General features: G+C 43.5%; 1 protein-coding gene across 4 annotated transcripts in view; it reads left to right on the forward strand.

The window, feature by feature from the left end:
* The window catches only part of abl2 (c-abl oncogene 2, non-receptor tyrosine kinase), a 31,245-nt gene extending 15,810 nt beyond the window's left edge, over positions 1-15,435 (forward strand). Inside the window, exons 1-11 of one of the 4 annotated variants that reach the window (XM_080032947.1) lie at positions 2,850-3,037; positions 3,312-3,476; positions 6,540-6,835; positions 7,298-7,570; positions 7,790-7,874; positions 8,079-8,256; positions 8,363-8,547; positions 8,653-8,805; positions 9,070-9,159; positions 9,435-9,617; positions 11,342-15,435. In XM_080032947.1, coding sequence (XP_079889073.1) covers positions 2,926-3,037; positions 3,312-3,476; positions 6,540-6,835; positions 7,298-7,570; positions 7,790-7,874; positions 8,079-8,256; positions 8,363-8,547; positions 8,653-8,805; positions 9,070-9,159; positions 9,435-9,617; positions 11,342-13,176 — 3,555 coding nt within the window. In that variant the 5' untranslated portion in view covers positions 2,850-2,925 and the 3' untranslated portion in view covers positions 13,177-15,435. Of the gene's footprint in view, positions 1-2,849; positions 3,038-3,311; positions 3,477-6,539; positions 6,836-7,297; positions 7,571-7,789; positions 7,875-8,078; positions 8,257-8,362; positions 8,548-8,652; positions 8,806-9,069; positions 9,160-9,434; positions 9,618-11,341 lie in introns of those variants that run through there. The other 3 variants (XM_080032948.1, XM_080032945.1, XM_080032946.1) reach the window with 3 other exon arrangements.
* The last annotated feature ends 667 nt before the right edge of the window (positions 15,436-16,102 follow it).

Raw genomic sequence — 16,102 nt, forward strand, 5'->3', positions numbered from 1 at the left:
AGAGTTTCTGGAACGTGTTCAAATCTCTCTGCTGTCATCCGCATGAATGGCATGTGCCTACCACATGGTGTAGACTTACAATGGAACAATACCATGGTTTAATCACCAGTGTTTCAGAAGCTTAGCGCAAGTTTAATGGTCTGATCATTGCATGTTCACTTGCATCTTTACATTTTGTGCTCTCATTGTTGTGTGTGATTAATTGATCCCACACTAGCTGGTCATAGAGTCCACTCTTCAGTCAGCTACTTTAGTGGCTGTGTTGGTGTCAATTACAACAGTGGTTTTACACGTGGTTCTCTTTTATGTTGCTAGCATGACATTGCTCTCACATTACCCCCTTAGACTTAAAGCTAGCTACATCATCATGTGAGACCAAATATGTCATTTGGTCTTAAATGTCGTTTTTGTCTGTTTCTAGAGAATAGAGTTATATAACAGGGTTTCAGTGTTTACACAGCATCTCCATTTAAACCTTCACCAAAGCCGACCTTGCAATAATGAAACCTGTGTTAAGAGTATAACATTAAATGCTTCATTGCCAACAATTGCAACTACCAAATCACTGCCCCGGTGATTCAAGGTGAAAATTCAACACAGCAGGATAATACGCTTTGAGATGTATTGCTCGTTATTACAGACACAATTTATGTCACTTACAAAGAAGAAGTAATTTGTCAGGTCTGACAGCGTACAACCACTGGAGCTGCTGCCTAGCCTCAATGTGTAGGTGGTAGTTTGTTGTGACGGCAGATGTTGATTCACGGAAGATGAACTGAAAACTGCCCTCAAAAGTGCTGTTCATTTATATTCTATTCAAATTCCAAATTGTAACCACACACACACACACACACACACACACACACACACACACACACACACACACACACACACACACATCGTCGACTTCAACACTAACTATTCAGTTTCATTTAGAGAAAAAAAAAAATCCGCATGTAGGGTTCAAGATCACACCATAATAAAGAAATAATGACTAATGATGTAGTTAACTGCCAAACCACTTTTTTATTTTGAGGCGTATGTATACAAGTCATCACATGCAGCCACTATTTTAACCCTTGTGCCCTCCTCGCCCATTTCTGTACATTTTTGCAGACTTTTTTTTTTGATTTGGTGATAATTTTGGCTGTGTTAAAGCTTTTGGCATGATTCTTTGCAGGAACTTTTCTTTTGAGTCAAATTTTCAAAATCCAATCTCTTTAACTCATACATGTGTTTCATACTCTGTCAGTAAATTTACTATACACTCACCACCTTCGTGCCAAAAATGTCCACGCTCACAAAAAGTGCTATTAAATCATCATACATCTATATATATTTTTTTCTGCTTTTTTTTTGCATAAATCTCTTAAACAACTTCTCACCGACTCAAACTACCAAACATTCAATCATTTTCAGGATTTTAACCCTTGAAATGCCAGTTTAAGCATTTGCATTATTTCAATATTTTATACCAAAAAATGAATTATTTTCCATATAATAAATAGTAGGGGGATGTGGCATTAGTGGTGATTAGAGTATGGGATACGTCAAAGATTAGCAACCAATTTGATTTGATTGCATTTGTATTTTCTATGTAGTGCCAGATACTCCTTCGAGGCAGAAAGTGCCCCATCCACTTCCATTCAAACCACCTTTTTTATTTTCATTACATTTCCTATAAACCCATGCATTTTGTAATGTTAGCATTTCATTTAGAAGAGAAGCAGTCATATTTGACATTTTTACTGTATTCCACTAGATTTAACTATTTTCCCACTGTAGGTCCATGCATGAAATTCTTGTATTTTTGACCGTTCTTATATGGAGCCGTGTGACTACCAGGGGAGCCCAATAGATTTTCTGTCTGTGTGTGTGTGCGTGTGCATGTGTGAGAGTCAGTGTGAAACTGTAAGCATGCACTGATCATTTCAGGAGTGAAAAGGGCATATTTTGAAGGATGTGTTTCATGTGAGGTGCTTGAGTAAAATATGGCCTTCTGCCTGTGATGTACTCAAAAACAAAAAGGAAAACAACAGTTAGTGTGTTTATGCACCTGGCTGCTTTCACAGCCAAAGTTAGATATGCAGCTTGGCTGAGGTGTCATTCCAATAGTGGGCAGCAAAGGAGAAAGGCCTGGAGAAAGAGAAGGAGCAAAAATGAAGAGGCGTTTTAATGATAGAGAGGTTAAAGGGTTAAATCCCATTGTACGCCCCACTTGACAACCATAGACTCCAATAAACTTTTGCGGGGCTGATTTTTTAAAATTAATTTAATTAAAAAATAAACATTTTAAGCAAGTAGAAATACAGTTAAACACCAACTATATATTCTCTTTTAAGTGATAGAGTTTTAAAGTGGCTGCTGTTGCTTCCCATAGGCAGAATAGATGGATTAGGCCTTGTGCAGCTTCTGAAGACAGTGTTTATGTGTAACATTATTCTATGAACAAATAAATTTAAGGATCGCTCGGTCGATGTTTGAGACAGAGGTGCTGTTGCATAACATGGTTTTCCTTGCCTCGAAATGATGGGAAAGCGGACTCATAGTTGCTCGTATTGACAGGACTTGATCTCCATTCTCTGTTGCCCTCCTCTCCCCACTCGCTCAGCAGCTGTCCAGACATGCAGTGACTTTGGCAACAGCTGTTTACCGTAGTACTTGTGTTAGCCACGCATGTACATGTCCATCCTTGTATGTCCGTGGGTGTGTGTTGTTCAGCTACCGCAAACACTGCATCCTGTGTAGAGAGAGATTCCGTCCTATCCCAGTGTTGTAGCCCCTCCCTTTCTGCTCTCTGTATATACAGGCGTACAAAAAGCCCTCCCACCCTCAGATCCTACCTGGCTTGGGCTAGACACGGCAGGCATCTAGTGTGAAGCCAGCGATAACATTGCTTTTCGGGGGAGTATATTGGTTAAAGTAATGCTTTTGAAGTGCCTGCAGGCAAGCAGCAGTTTTGAGGAAGAGTGGGCGGCTCTGAGCGGCGGCCGTCTCCGCACAGGGCTTGGACAGGGCAGAACGCATGGACAGACAGGTAGACCGCACTGCTGAATGGACTCTTTAGGATTATAGAGAATTCAGTTGATACCATTTTGATTGGGACAGTTTTGATTTTGTGATCAGTTTGTCAACCTATTGTAATGGGTTGCAATGTGTTCTGCTCTACTGCTTTTGTGGCGAGATTTACTGTATTTCTTTTTTCTGTGATATTGATGTTTGCATTTTTCAGTCACATTTACTTATCTCACAGTTTGTCCTTTTCTCTCTCTCTCTCTCCCCAACCCCCTGTGCTCCCCCTCTTCCTCCAGAAGCTCTCCACCGGCCGTTGGGCCTGGACTCAGCGGCGCTGACGGAGGCGGTGCGCTGGAGCTCCAAGGAGAACCTGCTGGGGGCGGCCGAGAGCGACCCCAACCTCTTCGTTGCACTTTATGACTTTGTCGCCAGCGGAGACAACACGCTCAGCATCACAAAAGGTAAAGGATGGGGGGTTGGTGCTGCAAGTTTTTTTATTTATTTTTTAAAATCATGTCATGAAAATCTTAGAAACGTTTTGAAAAATCCCAGACCTGGAAATGGTTTTGGAATTAACAAAATGTTTTGGAAAAGTTGTTTTTAATATATACTGGTTTTATGCTTGTGTATAAACAGTTTGCTTATCCGCAAGAATACATGGAAAGTGCCATTTTAATCATTTATGGCTTTTGAACCACAGATCTAACGCATGACTCAAGAGAGACACAGTTACAGTTTCATAATTGAGCCATATGATTGTGAAACAGGCCTAACTTCTTTAAGCTACCCTGGATTCTTTAATTGCTTCATTTAACTGATTATGTTTATTTAGTTGCCTTTTAAACTGCCTTGCAACTTATGCTTTCACAAGAGAGATTTTGTCATGTCAAGACTTGAAAGACTTGTCCTCCGGTACGCTCTTACCATGCATCATCACTGAGCGCTGTTGTGTAGCTACGTGATGATACTCCAGATACACCTACTCCCTCCCTAAAGCAATATTTTTGACATATGACAAAGAGTCATCACTTAAAATTGTCAAGGCGACGACATCAGTGATTGGCAGGACGGCAACTCCTGGAAAGAAGCTCTTTATGAGTAAAAGTTTAGTTATGTCAGAGGAATGTGGTGTGTCAATGGTGCTTACACCACTACCGTCACTACATTTCACCCTGTTGTGACATCAGCAGCTATCTGATCTCCTCCACACACCCTACATCCCTCTTCACACTGTACTTGATTAAGTTTACTCCAATTGTGAGTAAAAACCTGTTTATACTATATTATACAACATCCCCGAGTTGCAAAAATAGAATAACAGGTTGTAACAAGCAAATGACTGAAATACCACTGGTGCCTTTTACTGTGTCTTTATCTTTTCACCATTTTCTTATGTCAGTCCAACCCTAACCAGCAGTAATGAACCAGTCACCCAGCTCTCCCCCGAGTAAGGAGCTCAAAATACCCTCATAATATTGTCCAGAAACAGCCGGGGCATGTGTCCCCAACCGAACTACAGCATTATTAAAGGTGGCAGAATGTGTTTAATTATCCATCTCTTTAAGACTTCCACAGCAGCTGTCCAGGATGGGAACGATGTTTAGACCCTGACTCATGGAGTGAATCAGAGATATCTGCCCACATGCATGCGAACACGTGCACTCCCGGGGCTCCGCTGCACTTTTCCCTATCTTTCCCGCTCTTTGCTCTGTGGCGTGGAAGCCTCTGATGCTGCGTTAACGTGGAAGACGTTCAACTGTAATTATAACAGGTGGATGAGCGCAGCGGGCTAAAGCTGATCACAGAGAGGGACTGAACAGGCCTGCGTTTGGGGCTAAGCTCAATGGTCTCATGTCCGTGCCAGACCAGACCAGAGCCCTGCTTCAGACACACGTTGCTCCCCAGTGGGAGGTAGGAAGAGCAGTCAGTGTTTCCACTCCCACAAGACTCTACAGACATGGAGGAGACTGATGGATTGTTGGGCTGGATGTGGATAACCATCTCTGTTTAATGTAGCTCTGGGGCTGCATAGCGTAGAGACTTATGTTTTTAAAAGCTAGACCTGCAGCTCTGGTTAGTGGCTGTATGTAAAGTGGGTTGTGGTTGTCTCACTGACTAGACTTACTGTAGCTCCTCCTCCAGTGAAATGTCGGTCGCTCCTCACACTTTCAGGATAGAGTCATGACGATGGCTTATATCAGCCTCAATCACTTCCTTCGCCGGAAGAAGGCGCAAAACATTGGGCAGTCCGGCAAACAATTTTAACCTGACCAAACTTTTGCTGCAAACGCAATGCGAACATCATTCAGCATGTTGCTGCTGTGACCGGCCAAGTGCATACAAGCGCACATTCCTGGTTAATAACTAAAGCAATTGGAAAGGTTTAACTTTTTGCCTTGTGATGTATCATCAAATATTTGCTGGTTATATAACTTAGTAGACTTGTAAAATCCTGTCTGTGTGAGTGTGAGTATTATTAAACTCCACCAGTTGGCATCTGACGAGCCTTAAAACCATTGATCTGTTGACTGCACCTTGGTTGAATTGAATTGCCTCAGGTATCTGAAACGGCATGCCCACACCAGTGCAGCCCCTTGCTTTGTTTAATCACTGTTTTTCTTGTAGCCATTGGAGCTGCTGAAATAATTCAAAAGTGTATGTGATGCATTGTGTGTTAAAGTCTTGAGTGTAGGGAAAGATAAATAGGGATTTGGATGGATAGAAAAGGCAATGTAAAAATTGTTTGGAAGTGGAGAGGTAAATAGACTGATACTCCCCCCTCCCTAAAGCTGGCTGAGCATTTGCTTTGTGCTAGACCATCACCCCCAGCAAGTCACTTCCCTTTTCCTGCTCCATTTATCCTCCCCATTTCTTGCTCAAATCTGTCATTAGACGAGCATGACTGACTACTGCTTCGTTCAGTGTTTACTGATGGGATGTTTTCCTCCAGTCTCTCCAGCAAATCAGCCACTCTGCCCCCTCATGTCTTCCGCACTGACGTCAGAGACACAGGCAGAGACAACAGACCAAGTCGGTACATGCCTGGTTTTGCCTAGCCCTCTATGAGAGATATGCAGTCCACCCAACCCTATCATTGTTCCGTAGCTTTTGATGCAGTTTCAACGAGAGGTGCGTCGTATCCATGACTCACCCTCTACTGTTTTCGATCTTTTATTAAGGCATTGTGTGCGTCTCTAAGGAATTTAATGGACAAGTGACAAATAAAATCCTTTAATTGGCATCAGATACTTAATCAAAAAAAACATAAGCACTGTCTCCGTGAACTCATAATTAATAAATATTTATATTTTTAAGAAGAAAATAGGCATTTGTGAAGATGGCTTGAGATTTTTTTTCATGAACCGATTATTTTCGTTTTTTTTTTACAAAGGGCTTTTTAGCCGTACGGATGGGGTGAGATAAAAACAATGAACATGTGTCTATTTTTCTAAACACCAAGAACTGCCACTGATTTTATGGCCATTTGGATCAAGTCGTTAACAAGCTGCCCCTCCTTTGTGCAGGTGAGAAGCTGCGTGTGCTGGGCTACAACCAGAATGGAGAGTGGAGTGAAGTGCGCTCTAAGAACGGCCAGGGTTGGGTGCCCTCCAACTACATCACGCCAGTAAACAGTCTGGAGAAGCATAGCTGGTACCATGGGCCCGTGTCGCGCAGCGCCGCAGAGTATCTACTCTCGTCCCTCATCAACGGCAGTTTCCTGGTGCGGGAAAGCGAGAGCAGCCCCGGGCAGCTGTCCATATCTCTCCGCTACGAAGGGAGAGTCTACCACTACCGGATCAACACGGCCTCTGATGGAAAGGTAGAGTTCAGTAGAGCAGATTAAAGGTGGGGGTCAGCAATTCTGGAGATCTCTTGTCGTCACAATAACTTTGTCTTTACGATCTGCTACCTGTCCGTACTGTGTGTGTGCTGAAAAAGAAATCCAGGGTTAATACGCAGCCTAGGCTCTGTAAACTGGGTATGATGCTAGCTACGGTGGGCCCCCCTTTGTTTGCATACCAGTTTACAGAGCCTAGGCTATGTTATTATCACTGGATTTCTTATCAGCACACACACTGTACGCATAGGTAGCAGATCGTGAGGAGATGTTCACTGATTTGGACAAAAGGTGATTTGGACCACAAGCGTTCTCCAGATTTGCTGACTGCCCCTTTTCAAGAGTGTAATTAAGAGTAAGAGTCACTGTTTGCTGTTTGTACTTTGACAGCATTATCAACTCTTTCCTTCGATCTCACCTACCTCCATGACTCCCCCCCTTCAGGTGTATGTGACGTCGGAGAGCCGCTTCGCCACACTGGCCGAGCTGGTCCACCACCACTCAACGGTAGCCGACGGCCTGGTCACCACGCTGCACTACCCAGCGCCCAAATGTAACAAGCCCACAGTGTACGGGGTGTCACCCATCCACGACAAGTGGGAGATGGAGCGCACAGACATCACTATGAAGCACAAGCTGGGCGGGGGCCAGTACGGGGAGGTGTATGTGGGAGTGTGGAAAAAGTACAGCCTCACGGTGGCGGTCAAAACACTCAAGGTAAGAAAGGATTGCTTTATCATCAGATCTTTTTTTTTGTCAACTTGTAAAAATTAAAAGAAAGTGGTGATGGAATGCCATCTGCAGGTGGGCTTTGGTATTGCATGTGATCATCACTTGAAATATTACATGTTCCATACTTCTGTGTCCTTCCAACACACTAAAAACTGCCTATTTCTTTTCTTTTTTGCGCATTTATTCAATTTACTAAAATAACAGGAGGACACCATGGAAGTTGAGGAATTTCTCAAAGAGGCAGCAGTCATGAAGGAGGTTAAACACCCAAACCTTGTTCAGCTACTGGGTCAGTATTCATGATTTGATTTGAACCTTTGCTTTCCTTTTTATACACAGGTACATTATTGTGCCTCTTCAAACACCTTACCAATTGACATACAATATCTATTTCAATACATTCTGACCTACTCTTGATCTGACTTTCGGGGCAGACAAGTTCACTCTTATTGGCTTGTTGGCCTCTGTGTTCTAACGGCCGCCTCTCCCACAGGTGTGTGCACGCTGGAGCCTCCGTTCTACATCGTGACAGAGTACATGCCACATGGCAACCTGCTGGACTACTTGAGAGATTGTGACAAGGAGGAGGTGAACGCTGTGGTGCTGCTGTACATGGCAACACAGATCTCCTCTGCCATGGAATACCTGGAGAAGAAGAACTTCATACACAGGTGAGGGGGATAGTTCTAGGGTCTGTGTATATGCTTATTTGTCCACACTTCATATGTTAAAAGGAGTCTTCATCTCTTGTGTCTTGCTTCACTATTCCTCTCTTAGGGATCTTGCAGCGAGGAACTGCCTGGTCGGGGAGAATCACGTGGTGAAGGTTGCAGACTTTGGCCTGAGCCGCTTGATGACGGGTGACACCTACACTGCCCACGCCGGGGCCAAGTTCCCCATTAAATGGACTGCACCAGAGAGCCTCGCATACAACACCTTCTCCATCAAGTCTGATGTCTGGGGTGAGCAAAACATTCATACCTACATTCATAAGTGTTTTTTTCCTTTGTTGTAGCTTATTTCAAATGTCTCATGTTGGATCCCATAAAACGTTTTCTTCCTTCCAGCATTCGGGGTGCTGCTGTGGGAAATTGCCACCTATGGCATGTCTCCATACCCTGGTATCGATCTGTCTCAGGTGTATGACCTCTTGGAGAAAGGTTACCGCATGGAACAGCCCGAGGGATGCCCACCCAAAGTCTATGAACTTATGAGAGCATGTGAGTAGTTGCTGCTTGAACCACCACTTTACTTTTTCACCAAAAGTTTGCACTCCAGTGGGGAGACATGAATAGAGGTTTACAGCATGGATTTGAACAAGCTTGATATCCCGTTTGTCTTTCCTAGATTTCTGTCAGAAATTTGTCAACAGTTCACTGGATCCCACTCATCATCCTTTTAGAGGATGAAGATATTTACTATATAGTCATTAAGTACAGTACTTTCCTGTAGTAACATGCCTTTTCTGTCTGTCTCTCTTCCAGGCTGGCAGTGGAGTCCATTGGACAGGCCATCGTTTGCAGAGATCCACCAAGCCTTCGAAACGATGTTCCATGACTCCAGCATCTCTGAAGGTACTGTAACACGTCTTATCCTCGGTTGGCATGGAATTCAGCCGTCTTTATTGCAGCTCAAAACTTGTTTTCACAAAGCTTCTAAAATCAAAGCAAATCATATAGAACCTACGAACTCTCATTCAGAGGACTTGATTTATTTTAGCTAAGCCAAGCTGCCTTGGCAATTTATCTTCTTTAGGATACAGCTAGACAGTTGTATTTGGTCATTAAATGTATCTATGTATAATGTTAGATTATGACTGATAGAGACTTTCTTTTTTCTTCCATTGCAGAGGTAGCAGAGGAGCTGTGTAAGACGGCCTCCTCTGGCCACTGCGGACCACTCCACTCTTTCTGTCACGACATGCCCCTGTTGCCTTCCAAATCTCGCACGCTCCACAAGCACACGGAAAACAAGGAAAACATCGAGGGTGGACTGGACGGAAGGTCTGACCACGGCACGCACTGCCACTCAGGTACAGCCCGACACGCCTCCCTTACAACCAAGCAGTCAGATGCACCACATTATGCTCCTGCAGGTACGCCACTGGACACCGATTCTCAGAGTACCCTGCAACGCCGGCAAGCCCGCCGTCTGAAAAGAAGGGCCGTCATTTTTCTTCCCGACTGACCCACTGGTGCCAGTGTCTGTCTGCGATTGTTCAGTGCCGCTTCAAGGCAGTTCTGCAAGCACAGCGGGACATAGTTCTCTATACAGTGGCCTAAAATTAAAACACTGTTTCAGAACTTAAGTAAAAGTATTACATTTGTGATGTTTTTCAGTCATCATGACACTCCAGTGCTTATGTACATAAATACCCAAGATAAATTAAATGATGTTGAAGATAAAAGTATAATTTACATATTGTAGAACCACAAGATATAAATACACATACACAATAAGTGTATATAAAAAAAACTAAAATAATCCTTTCCACAACAACACTAATGGAACTATTGACATTTTATTAACATGACAATATTTCAGTTTCCTCAAGCATCAACCACATGTTATCCATGGGGTCACTCTTAAATGGTCCTCAAACACAACAAATTTCAAGTGATTTTAGATGGTGTTCAATGTCTCTGTAGCATACATATGGAAACAATTTTTGTGCAAATTAAATTATGTCTTGTCCTATTTGTATGACTATTATTATTCCCATATTATTCCAATTATGTACTAATATTTGCCAACCCAATTATTAAATTATCACAACTTTGCCTGTTTGTCTTGTTTTGTTTAAGTTATTGCCTATTTATTTGTCTTGTACTGAAAATAAAATCTTGTTACATTTGTGTTTACCTGATGTGTAAAGAAGACGGTCTGTCCTCTATCTTTGTCTTTGTCTGCCTTGTTTCCCCACCAATCTCCTCTGCCATTTTGTTGAGTTCTTTATGTCTCGGTCCATGAATGCATATCATTTCCAATAAAGTGAAAAGTCAAAAAATGCAATTAGGAGTGTTGTGAACATGCACAATGTTTCATAACGTCATAAAGCACAATACAAGACTGATAAAACACTACCAAGTGCACATTCGATAGTAATGAAAACACAGTCCGCATCTTTTCACTTTGTCAAATGTGTTGTATTGATATTTCTAAATTCTATGCATTTATATTGACCCGCAAATACTATTTAGGCAGAATGCATTTTTTACATGCCATGAAAGCAATATTATTAGTGCCCCTTATTCCCATCACATATATTTTGTAGTCATAATGGATAAGATTTTGCAGTTAATTCCTCCTCTTAATTCATTGCTTGGTTAGAGATAATTCTGTATTCTCTATTGATTTTAAAGGCCAATAGAATGGTTAAAACTGTATTTTCCTCTGAGCAACGACTTAGTAGCGGGTTGGGCAGTTTCTGTTTGGCACGTGTTACCATTAAGTCCTTGGATGGTATTCATCATCCTTTTACAGGGTTAGGGTTAGAATTAGTGTGTGTTTGCGTATGACTGGCATTACCTTAAAATGTTCCATCCCCCTGAGGAAGGGGCAGCTTTTAAGATAAAGAGGGAATTGTCCATCTTATCCCACACAGCTGTCTGATACAATGATTGACATTAATGTATAGGCAGGCACTCTGAGAGCAGTATTCTTCATCACCTGATTCTTTCAAGATATTAAGCCATCTTTAAACAAGGATATGTGTGTCCAGCCCAGCTTTAATCCAGTCCTCTCTTCTCTCTCCAGGCTGGGCTTCTACATTGTTAGGAGGGGATAGCCGATCGGGGAGCTCCCCGGCTTTGCCTAGAAAACAGCAGCCCCGTGATAAATCTCCAGCCACCCTTCTAGAGGACTCGCAAGACTTGGGCACATTTACACGAGACCGCAAGACTGGCTTCTTTAGCTCTTTCATTAAGAAGAAATCCTCCTCTTCCTCGTCACAATCCTCTCAGCTCCAGCAGAACCTGCCCACGCCGCCCAAGAGGAGCAGTTCTTTCCGGGAGATGGAAACGCAGCCGCACAAGAAATACGAGCCCACGGCTGACTTCAGCGCTCCCCCTCCCCTTCCCCAGTCCGATGGTCTGGGTGGCTTCTCCGCCTCGCCCTCTCACTCCCACGGGGAACCCACGCAGGGCCAGTCGCGCTGCTGCGGCGCCACTTTCGGACAGAAACCCTCCGGTGGGGGCCTCGGTTCTCAGGTGTCGAGTGGCAGCAGTTGGAGCGGACTTGCCGGTTTTTTCACCCCTAGGCTCATCAAAAAGACCCTTGGTCTACGGACAGGAAAGACAGCCTCTTCAGAGGATAGTGGGAGTATAGCTGGAGGGCCCAAGCCCTTCCCTAGGTCCAATTCTACCTCCTCGATGTCAGCCGGGCTGCCCGACCTGGAGCGCATGGCTCTGACTTTACCAAGGAACCGCAGTGCTAAACCCCCTCTAGAGAGGACAGCCTCCACCACCTCCCAGCCAGAGAACGGGGCCGCTGCACGGCCCTCAGATACTCTGCTGAGGCGGATGGACGAGGGGACAGCACAGATCAGGGAAAGGCCCAAAGCCAAGCTACTGCCTAGGGTGAGCGCTGTAGGGGTGAGGGCGCCAGGGGTCGGGGGGGAGCTGGGGGAATCTGACAGTCTGTCTCGGGTCAGGGAGGGTAGAGAGGAGGGAGGACTGGACAGGCAGCAGAGTTGGTCATCGCCCTCTAAGACTTCTTGCTCGAGCACTTTGTCGTCCGCAGCAGCTGCAGGTGCGCCGACTCACAACCACAAAGTTCCAGTGCTGATCTCGCCCACGCTGAAGCACAGCCCAGCCGACGTGCACCTGGTCGGGCTAGACTCTCAGGGGAACCGCTTCAAACTGCTGTCCGAGCACCAAGCAGACCGGGACAGGCCGCGACTTGTGAAACCCAAGTGTGCCCCTCCTCCCCCTCCCACCCTGCGCAGCCTGCAGCACTCCTACAGCAGTGGGGACGGAGAGGAGCAGGTAGCAGGGGCCACCGTGGAAGTCAATGGGGACACATTGAAAGGCCACAGGTCAGGGCGAATGTCAGGAGGAGGAGCGACGACGGGCCGACCGTCAGTGCCACCGCCACAAGTGCCTCCTGGATCTTCCTCCTTCTTCCCCCCGTCGTGCTCCGCCACCACCAACACACACACCACTCCCACCAAAATGGCCAACGGAGCCGCCACCACCGCCTCGTCCTCGCACACCAGTTCCAAAGTGGCGCTTCGTAGAATCCGGCAGCAAGCGGAGCGGGTGCCTCTGGAGCGGGTGAGCCGCGAGGCCTTGCTGGAGTGCGCCGAGGGCCTGAGCAGCGCCCTCCACGCCAGCTCTGAAAGCCCCGCCAGCAGCCAGGTGCTGGACGCTGGCCACCAGCTGCTAGACTACTGCTCAGGTTACGTGGACTGCATCCCTCAGATGAGGAACAAATTTGCCTTCCGAGAGGCAGTGGGGAAACTGGAGCTCAGCCTGCAGGAACTGAGGGCCTCGTCTTCAGGCGGTGGAGGGCTGAGCAGCGTGGGGCCCAACACTGTACTGGACAACCTGCACAGCTGTATTAAAGAGATTAGTGACGTAGTACAGAGGTAGCCACTGTGACAACCGTCAGATCGCTTTATATTCCCTTTTTTTATGTTTCTGGTTCTGTTGACAGCTTTTTGGGGGACAAAATGAGAAGAATCTCTTTAAGTACCTCAGAGAAATCACTACAAAATGTAATCTTTTTATTGTTTACAAAGAACAGTTTTATAAAAAAAATTAAAAAATGCCAGTGGACACTAATTTTGCTCTGACCTGTACATATTGAGAACCGTTAATACCAAACTAGATCTGGTTTGAGTCACCATGAAATGTTTAGCCCCAGGTCTCCCTCTGGCCTCGATGACAAGGCGTCTTTGTTAAATGAATGTGGAGTAGAGAGTAGGTCTAAGCTCACTCTGCTTATCTGTCAGTCTGTCACATGCTGAGTGAGAGCGATGGTGGTTGTGCCCGGCCTTACTGAGAATACTAGACAACTGTGTTCACTGAATAAGCTTGAGCCTTTATGCACGATTGAGTTTATCATGTTGAGTGTACTGTGTTTCACAGTTAAGTATTTTGCTCAGTTGTCTTGGGAACTGAGTGACTATAAGCCATTTTTTTTCAAAGCCATTTTAATGTAAAAAGGATGCAAATTAACATCATCAGTTTCAATATGATTCTAGGTTTTGGGGCCTCAAATTTATTTTAATTTTATTTTGTGTGTGGATGTTTTTCCTATTTTCATTTCATTGAATGATTGCAACTGTAAGTATTTGGACAAGGACAACTGTGACATCGTAAAATCTCCCCCAAACTGCTTTTCGTCGCTACGGATAAAGCCTTGTTTTTCAGAATAATCATTTAGAGAGTAGTCAACTGTTTTGACGCTGATATTCCCACATGTCCCCACCATGTTGATGAAGGGATCACCTGCATAATTAAAAGTTGTCTGCATTTGGCAAACTTGTAAATGAGCTCAAATGAAAAGTCACATTTCATTAATATCAAGTAACAAAAAGTATTCCCCCTCAATACTAAAACATAACGAATGAAGGTGGGGTGTCACATTTAAAGTTTTTGTCTTGGCTTCAGTAATGTGACCAATGTTCACACCTTCACTCAGTGCCACATAAATGGGGCAAATCCCCATTCCCCCTAAAGCATTTCAATATTTATGTCCAGTCATACTTGCACACTACATTTCTTCCTTGTACGATGGAGTATTAGAGAGTGGAGTGAGGAGCGGTAGAGCACAGAGTAGCGCATGAGCAGGTAAATTGGGACAGTATTTCTATCAGTGTACTAATGGACACCGCTGGATTCCCTGTAGCCTTGTTGTGGCCTCAGTGCCTCAGATTCTTCAACATATGAACACTACGAAATGCAGAGACCTACTTTACACCAATCACACAGTTCTGATCTCTCAACCAACTGCAGTATGTCTTCAGCACATGAGCGATTTGTACATTATTTGGTTAAAAGAAAAATTATTTTTAGAATGTCTGTATGAACTTGAATTTTTAAATTATTCCTGTTTTTGTTTTGTTTTTTCTTTTGTATTAAAAGCACAGGCCTATTTTGAGAGAATTGTTATGTAAATATTTGATTTATTTCATTTCCAGGATACAAAAGATTTATGCGTGGTTATAGCATAAAGAGCAATGTTTTTGACTGAACCGAGTTTCTTCATCCAACCCAGATCTGAATATCTGCTTTATGAATGTATTATTCTTTTGTCCTGAATCCAAATGTTCATCTGCATGACTCTTTAATCTGTTAAAGTGCCCTTCTTTCTTCAATGTATTTATTATAATTTTTATATTGACCCATACTTCTCATTTTGGTCACACTAAATAATTAAGTCCATAAAAAACGGCTGCTCTGTTTTTTTGAGCACACCCAACTCACGGATATTTCAGTTTTCTTTGCTTTGGCTCACATCTTGATGTACACTGGATAAGGCCTCGGATAAATTGGTTCATTGACACATGTTGCAATGAAATACTACAATATCTCGTCATCTGTTAACTGTGCAGGTCCGTAACACTTTCAAAATGCCTGTTAGTGACACTCAATTTGCCAAGTAAAGGTTTATGACCGCTTGTTTTTTTCATATCATCATTTCATGTTATTGTGAGTCTATATAAATATCCAATTTCTTGCCAAACAGGAGGATCCTTTGAGACAAACGAATGATTCATTTCTATTCACTGTGAGAAAATGCCATCATCCTTTTTGTTCATGATTCTTGGTGCCTTTTTGTGAGAGAAAAAACAAATTTATGTACAGAGCAGATTTTACAGGTATGGCAATGTTAAAGTACATAATTAAAACACATTCATTTGTTTTTTTTGTATTCTTATTTTACTTTGTCATAAGATTGTGATCACTAACAAGGATAGGGTATCATTTAGTCGTTAATGGGCAGATGCAAACTTGAAAACCACAAGGTGCACTTTGTCTATCAAGATTATGTATTCGGATACTCAGTTTAAAGGCTGTTTATTATCGGCTCTTAAATCTTATTAGTGCAGCCACACTTGGTTACGTTTCCTCTATTTAACAAATTACACATGAGTCTGCTGCACTAAACCCAAGCTGCTCTGTCGTCTCATAATCTACACCACATTAAAAGCCTCTTTATAATTGCGTAGAACCAGCCTGGCCTCTTTTGGGTTTCTCAAAAAAGACTTAGGTTGTGTTCCGAATCGCATACTCTTTCTTTTTTCTATTCTACATACTACATCCGACGATAAAAATAATCTAGTTAGGATGCAGTAGGCATACTATTGGGACATACTTTACTCTCTTATTTCATCATAACATTGCGCCTTGATCTTGCCTCTTGCTTTTACAGTTCTGTTCAAAATAATAGTGTGTTTAAAAAAGTGAGACAAGATCAAAATCCTCATCATAGCTTTTATTTCCAAACACGCAAATGCATTGGGGACATTGCACATTCAATTCCAACTCCAAATATGAAGAAACGTTTGTC

This window comes from Ammodytes marinus, assembly GCF_949987685.1.
Source record: "Ammodytes marinus genome assembly, chromosome: 8".
Lineage (NCBI taxonomy): Eukaryota > Metazoa > Chordata > Actinopteri > Uranoscopiformes > Ammodytidae > Ammodytes > Ammodytes marinus.